This window comes from Artemia sp. Qi Xiang Cuo, chromosome 19 (genome assembly GCF_049724085.1).
Source record: "Artemia sp. Qi Xiang Cuo chromosome 19, ASM4972408v1, whole genome shotgun sequence".
Taxonomy (NCBI): Eukaryota; Metazoa; Arthropoda; class Branchiopoda; order Anostraca; family Artemiidae; genus Artemia; species Artemia sp. Qi Xiang Cuo.
Genome location: NC_142812.1, coordinates 37,331,199 through 37,339,370, shown reverse-complemented (window position 1 = coordinate 37,339,370; position 8,172 = coordinate 37,331,199). Strand labels below are relative to the sequence as shown.

Genomic DNA, 8,172 nt, shown 5'->3' with positions numbered 1-8,172 from the left:
GGACACCCACATAAAGGTGGGAGGTAGCATACCAAGGCATCTTCTCTCTTTCTTTTCTAAATGTATAACATTTGTTTGCATAGATAAAAAATGTCAGTGTTATAGGTAAAACATGTAAATAATAGAACAAATTAAAATTAGAAACTCTCAAAGTGAATATAAAATTTTTTAAGATTTCTGTAAGTTGTTCAGTCTAGGTTTTTAACTGTCGAAAAATCCAAGGAGTACAATTATGGTTCATTTTATTTTCTTCTTTCTTTTTGTCAGAAAAAAAAAATTTATTGCTTGTGGTAGGCAATGTGTGTGTCTAATAACACCGTACAGAGATGTACTTCTTTTTTAATGTTATGTTCATTGCATTTTACTTCTTTTTAATAAATCAAGTATATATTGTTTAAAAGCTCAGGTGTTTGATTTATGTTTAGTTGTGATACAGGTTGACTTACAGCCAGAATCAGGAAGAAGAAAGAAACAAGCATGGCCCTTTAGTTAAGCTCCCAAGTCAGAGATTTGAGAATCCTGCATAGATGGTCATATCAAGCAATTGGCTAAGTATCTCACGGTTAGTATCTGCCTATCTTGTTTTTTTACATATTCATGGTAGGTGACAACTCATTTATTGCAACATAGATCTCTGACTGGATTTTTTTATGAGTCTCTCATCTAATCAGTATTTATAGGGTATTTTAATTATTTCATCGTCTTCAAGAAGACGAACATTTGACCAGTAAGCCTGGAACATGTACACACACTGGTCCCTATTTCTGGGGGTGGGGGGGGCGTAGATGTATCTATAAAAATTTTAAAACGGAGAAAATATTTGGACAAGAAGCATACTTTATATTAAAAAAAAATTCTTTGTACTGTTTGGTGGAGGGGGGAGGAACGACCCAGAAGATTCTATCGAAACACTAATGCCTATTATTTAACTTTCATAGTTCCTTCAAGATCGTTTATAGGTCGGTGATACATTTAAAGCCTGTTTCCACCGTTTTAAAAAAAACTTATTGATAACAATTTTACAAATAATCATGCTTCCGCAAGCAAATAGAAGAATTGTTGCTACCGACTCAGTACAATTGTTTAAGAATTCAAAATATTGTTGAAGAAGATTGTTGATAGATTTTGAGCACAAAATTTGAAAAACTTGAAGAATAAAAATAAATATTGCTAACGATAATCACTTAACATCAAATGGTAACCGTTTCGTAGAACAAAAGTAAAACGTCAGATGTTATTTAACAAATGAATTTCGAGAACTTTCCTGGTTTTCTGCTTTGCTTTCCTTTTTGTGTTTTCCTTTAAGTCTGATAGACCAAATTTACCATATTTATCTTTTCCAAAATTACCTTTTTTAATTTAAAAACTACTGATCTTGCTAATGGGCTGATTATGTCTATGGTTGTGGCAAATCCTTTAACCCTTCCCATTTTTTTCTCCGGAGTTTTCCATGCAACTATTTAGAGCGGATTCAACTCTGGCCGAGATTACTGAGTCACGCCGCTAACCCCTGTGGCAAACCAGATAATCAGTGATATCAGGACTCATACCCCTACCCTTGCGGACACAGGATTGCACGTCGAGCGCGCCAACCATTCAACCAGTACGGCGAGTTTTCAGGATCTAACAAAAAATTGTTAGTAGCGATAGCGGAAACAGTTTTTTATTCATGCCTTGGGTTCATGAATGTCCATAACATAAGTTTCAAGTCACTTATCTTGATCTAGGAAGATTAACACAGCTGTTGCTGGACTTCAATCATTGAAATAATAGAGAAATATATAAATCTAACATGTTTAAATATTTTATTTATGACTATTTAAGATAACTCAGTTGTTGCTATGTTGTTGCAGCTGTTGCTCAAAGATTTTTTGTTGCTATGTTGATTTCAGCAAAATTTAAGCTTCGTTTATAGAACTGCTTTTACTTATTTTATTAAATTCATATTTCTACTATTTAAATTACCTGGCTCTTTTTCATGTTTTATTTTATTTTCAACAATCCCCGCCTATTTAAAGCTAAAAAAAAGTTTTAATTTCTGTTCAATCCAGTTTATTCTATTTTACTTTTAAATTAATATACTCTTTTCCATGCTATGTTTTGCTTCCTACATTACCCCCTTAGGGGAAATGAAGACCAGAGGAATTTTTTGTGAGAAACTGGATGTGACTTGTGCTCTATTTGTTCAATCATTTCATGTATTTTGGACCAAGCCTCAAAAGGGGATGAAGAGAAGTGACAAGAAACGGTTTAAAGAAGGGAGAAACTTCATGGGAGTGGTATTATGATCAAATTGGAGTTAAGGAGGTTTGTGTTGTTGCCCCAAACGGGTTCTTGCTGTCAGGGAACACTCTGATGGGTTGTCACTAGCAGTAATCTTTACATTAGTCTTATTACCTTTTAATAAAACCCTTACCATCACACGTTACTCTTTTATACTGCAAGTTATAAAATCCCTATTAATCATTTTTCACTTAAGAACAACAAATAGTGCATTTTGGCTATTTGAAAATATGACTACAGACTATTGCATTAAGTAGGTAATAACAGATTGAACACTTTGGGAATGAAATTGAAACATGACGAATTCCTAACATAAGAAAATAATGTAGATTTCAAATAATTAAAATGAAACCTAAAAATCTGAAACAGTAAAAATCTTTAAATTTTTATGCAATGAAAAAAAGTAAGGATTTTAGCACTTGGATCTTACAGTCCCTACCGGCAGTGCTGATCTCTGTTTAGCAGCCCTTGAGCTAGGAACTGCAATGGGGTGTTGGGGACCTGCCATCCTGTGCTTTCACACACCCTTCCTATTTATATTCCCCAGAATTGTTCAGACACCCATTCATGGCCGAGTCGGCCAATTTCTATTCCCACTCTTCATCAGACAGTAATAGCTGTGATTTGTCTTTACTTACTAGGAAGTAAAGACAGTGTCTTTACTTTCTAAGAACTTTACTTTCTAGGTATTTCCTTCCCTAATTCAATTACCCTACTCAGAAATCTCTCATAACTTGGCCATCTTACTACTGTATATTTATGATAAATCTTGCGATTCTATGTCTGTATCCTTTAACATGCCTCTGAATTGTCTATGGTTGAACCCATTTGACCATACCATATCCACCATGTTTTTCACAGAATTCAATTCACTCCTAATGCCCATATATTTAGTAAACAAAGCCTTTTGACTTACTTTGACTTTTCGCTCTTGCTCAGTAGGGTTACCATTGTAAACGGACCTGATTGACAGCGCTGTCAGTCTTGCTCTAAGTAGCCTTGTTCAGGACTAAGGATGAGGCCTCATTAGGATCAATGTTGCGGTTGAGGAGGCGTCGGCTTATAATATCAGCCCATCTGGTGCGTGGCCTCCCTCGAGAACGCTTCCAGACAATCGAGGAATTGAAGTCCGATATGATCCTTGCAAGGGTAGTTGGCAGGAGGTGGAGTAAATGGCCGTACCATCTTAGAGAACGAGCTTCTATGTGGAAGGAGAGGTTGGCAAATTTGAAGGTTCTCTGGATGTCAGTGTTATGGATCTTTTCCCACCCTTTGAACCCTTCATCTTGACACAGGTGTATAGTTTGGATGGCATCGACCTTTCTTAGCTGTGTCAGTGTTATCGACCATGTCTCAAAAGAGTACAGTATTATGCTTGAGACGGCGTTGTAGATACGGGCTTTTGTAAGGCGACTAATTTGTAGCTTGTGGAAGACTGCCCTCAGGAGCCGTCTGAATACGGACTTTGCCTTGGCTGATCTGGCTGATATATCGGCGTCAAGTGTGCCATTTGATGATATAATTGATCTAAGATAGGGGATCTGCCTTACCAAGTTCACAGTTAGGCCATTGATCACAACAGTTAAGGGTTACACCGATGCGGTCATTTCTATGGGCATGATCTTCGTTTTCTTCCAGTTGATTTGCAGCCCAACTGCGGAGGCAGTGGAGGAGAGCGTCTCGAGTACAGACTTAAGTTGATCAATCTTTTCACTGAGGCCGCTTGCTGGTGAATAATACATTCCAGGAAAATTGGTTTTGAATGTGATAAAGTCGGTGAAATTATATAAAACCATTTTGGCGATTAAAAGGTCTCCAAGGACCTTATGAGAGGAGATCGCGGGCCGCGTCTGTCTCGATGGACCGTTGTTGGGAGCACCCTGTGCTAGAGCATGTGCCTTAAAGAAATGAAATAAAGCAAAACTATAGCGGAAAGAGAGGTGACTGAGAAGGCCAGTAGTTTTCCTCATATACATGATAATTTCCGGTCTGTTTCGAGTTTTAATTTCGCTCAAATTCAAATTTTAATTTTGTACGCTCTTTACACTGAAGTTCAAGGGAAGTTGTATAGCAATACTTGAAGAAAAGGGGGCGGTATGTAGGTGTATTCGCTTTTCAAAATGAAATACAGTTTTCCGAAATAAGGGAAAAGTTGTCATCCCAACCAAACCCCCTGGTCTTTACGTTTAAGCTCAATTTTCTACAGTAGCACTTGAATGTGATAAAGTTGGTGAAATTATATAAAACCATTTTGGCGATTAAAAGGTCTCCAGGGACCTTATGAGAGAAGATAGCGGGCCGCGTCTGTCCCATGGACCGTTGTTTGGAGCACCCTCTTCTAGAAGCATGTGTCTTAAAGAAAGGAAATACAGCAAAACCTTAGCGTAAAGAAAGGTTGCCGAGAAGGCCAGTAGTTTTCCTCATATACATGATAATTTCCGTCCGTTTCGAGTTTTAATTACGCTCAACTTCAAATTTTAAATTTGTCCGCTCTTTACACTGAAGTTCAAGGGAAATTGTATAACAATACTTGAAGAAAGGGGGGGGGTATGTAGATGTGTTCGCTTTTAAAAATCAAAAAGTTTTACAAAATAAGGGAAAATTTGTCATCCCCACCAAACCCCCTGGTCTTTAAGTTTAAACTCAACTTTCTACAGCAGCACTGCGACATTAAAAAATTAACGCTGCCTCTTGAAGATATCAATAAGATAGAGGTTGTCATCACCTTTGGCACCATCAATCGTATTAAACGAACTAAGTTTTATATCGCTAGGGATGGAACCGTGATTGCGTGATTTTTGGGGATTCGGGGAGTCAAATTTTTTTTACGGTGACACATATATTTTCGGGAAACACTTGAGAATTGGGGGATAGTGTAAGCCCTGCTAGATTTCTAATCAGTAAAATTAAAATACTAAACCAAACGAGAAGGAAAAGCTTCAACTTTGCGGTTGGCGCAATACAGACTTGCCGCACAATTAATTTAAAGTCGACTGAACGCCGCCGCCTCTACCGGCAACGGCGCCCCTGCAGCGTGCCGGTGACGTTGCAACACTTCGGCGGTGGTCGATCCGACCGCTCGTTGGTGGCGTTTGGTCGATCTGCCGGCCCAGCACCGGGGTGCACTCACATCGTTCTTTACTTAGGCAGCGCTAGCACGCTGCTAATGAAAACGGAAAGTTCGCCAGAAAGTTCGAAATTGCTATAACGTGTGCAGTTCAAAACATGAGGAACAGACCGTCACGTAAAGGAGGGGAAAGCTTGAAAAAGTTAAAAAAATGAAGTAGGCTGAAATCATCTTGGCTAACAACGAATCAACCTTTTTGTGAATATTTTATACTTCTTATTTCCCAATGTGAAAATTTAATACTTCTTATGGGAACTTCATGGGCAGGTGTAAAAAGGGAGGCTTTGAATAGATTAGGATGGAGGAGGAGCGTGTGTAGCTGTGTTGGGCTCAGGCGGCTTGGTGCTGCGGTGAGCTGTTAGTTGTAGTAGTAGTAGTAGTAGTCTTATTTCCTTGTAAAGAAGTAAAGTAATATCCAGCATTGAAAATACAGAAACTGAGTGGGCACTTTCAATAAACGGCTGCATCATTCAATCTGGGAAATCCTAAATGAATGATTATATTTTGCTACAGTCTGGCCTTTTATCATAGAGGCAAGAATGAGCTGCCGAGTTCGAATTTTTTGCCAGAAATTATATGTAGATGTATAACACAAAGAATTATTAATCGTATTTTAATAAACAACTTTATCATTTAAATAATAATCTTTTCGTCAAAAAAAAAAAAAACGTTAAAAGTTAACAAAGGAATTAATTTGATTTTGCTAAGTACCCTTTTTAATGGACAAAAATTGGAGGGAAACTAGGCCCCTCCCATGCTCAGTATATAGTCAAAACCTATATGCCCTGGGGCATAGCTTACCACACTTGCCCCTGTGCTCTAGGGGGATGTCTCAACTCCAGGGTCTTTGTTTCTTGATATTTTAACTATTTTAAACTAAATGACCATACCATAATTTTATTGGATGTATTTAGGGAAAAGTGCCTGTGGGGGGGGGGAGGGAACTTACCGTTGATTAATTTAGATTCTTAAGAGGACGAGAACTTCCTATTTAAAATAGAATGGTTCTTAAGTATATACGATCATACCTTGCATAAAAACATATATGCTTCCAAGGCATAGCTAACAGCCCTTGCTCCGGTCCCTGGTGATTTTGCCGACCTCAGAGTTTTTGCTACTTGATCTGTGAACTATTTTTTTTTACAAAATGGTTATATACAATTTTTGATCGAATACATTTTTGGGAAAATCATCGGTTGTGGGGGGGGGCTAGTTGAGGCCAAAAACAATCGCGTCAGCAATTTTACTCGAATTTTCGTTCAATTTAAATTTGAGAAGTTAACAATTACGGACTATTTTCAAAAAGATGCATCGGAACTTCAATCAAGCTTTGGCATTTTAATTTAATTAAGGCGAGAGGTCATTGGCTATCATCTGCTTTAACGGAGGACTAACAAAAAGAAAATGATTTCTGCTCACAAAGTATCACTTTAAACAAATCATTCGCTGGGCTCTATTGGTACTAGTGGTTAGTACGTCGGTGCAGTTACCATTCGTTTAAAAGCGGAAAAGTCTCTTCGAGTCCCAACAAAACTTTTTTTTAGACAAATAATTTTTTTTAAATCACCCCAGAGTACGGGGGCAAGTGTGGTAAGTTATGCCCCAGGGCATAAAGGTTTTTAAGCAAGGGGTGGTCGTATAAACTGGTCGTATAGGTCTTATAGACAAATAGCCTCAAACTATTTTTTCAGCGTTTCGGTGTTGTCTGATAAGCTGAATTTGACGGCGTGATTTTAATTACAATTCTTTCACGTGCATGGGGTGTTTCCCCCCTCTTAAAAGAAGAAGGCAAATTTTATATGACTTTGAGCCGTTTAAGAGTAACACTAAACTTAACAGAATTTATATATTTAGAATCAGCATAATCAGCCCATTATTTTAATATATTTATAGACATCAAAATTCGTTTTTTAAAAGTTTGGATTACTATTGAGCCGTATTGCTTGTTTTTTTTTTTATTACGTAAATGTTATTATTTATATGAGGGGTTCTCCCCTTAGTCAATACCACGCTCATTGCCTCAAAAGTTAAAATTTTGTTTAATTCACAAACCCTTGAATCACAAAGCCCGTTTAATTAAAATAGATGGCTCTTTTGAAAGCATTACAGTTCGTTACCACCAAATGTTCGAATATAGGGACAACCACATAAAGGTGGGAGGTGGCATACCAAGGCGTCTTCTATCTTTCTTTTCCAAATGTATAACATTTCTTTGCATAGATAAAAAAAATTGACAGTGTTCTAGCTAAAACATATAAATATTAGAACAAATTAAAATTGGAAACTCGTAAAGTGAATATAAAAATTTTGTAGATTTTTATAAGTTGTTCAGTCTAGGTTTTTAGCTGTCTTAAAATCCAAGGAGTAAAATTGTGGTTCATTTTCTTTTCTCTTTCTTTAGTTCAGAAAAAAATGTTTCGTTTCTACAAGGCCATGTTTTTGCCTCACAGTATCTTAAAGTGATGTACTTCTTTTTTCATACGCTTTGTCTTACATTTTCCATCTTTTGCATAAAGTAATTCTTTAATGTTTAAAAGTTCATGTTTTCGATTTATTTTTAGGGATAAGCCAGCTCGACTGGCCGCCAGAATCAGGAAGAAGAAAGAAATAAGCGTGGCCCTTTAGTTAAGCTCCCAAGTCAGAGATTTGAGGATCCTGCACAGATAGTCACATCAAGCGATTGGCTAATTAACTCACGGTTAGTACCTCCTTGTCTTGTTTTTTTTTTATATATTCTTGGTAGGTGACAACTCATTTATTGC

The 8,172-nt window shown here is 37.2% G+C and overlaps 1 protein-coding gene across 1 annotated transcript in view; it reads right to left on the bottom strand.

Moving 5' to 3' along the window:
• Window positions 1-3,872: 3,872 nt before the first annotated feature.
• LOC148940800 (guanylate cyclase soluble subunit beta-1-like) overlaps window positions 3,873-8,172 on the bottom strand; it is a 56,038-nt gene continuing 51,738 nt past the window's right edge. The window contains exon 8 of the mRNA XM_089105078.1: window positions 3,873-4,181. Within this exon, the coding sequence (XP_088961204.1) occupies window positions 3,873-4,181 (309 nt within the window). The remainder of the gene's footprint in view (window positions 4,182-8,172) is intronic.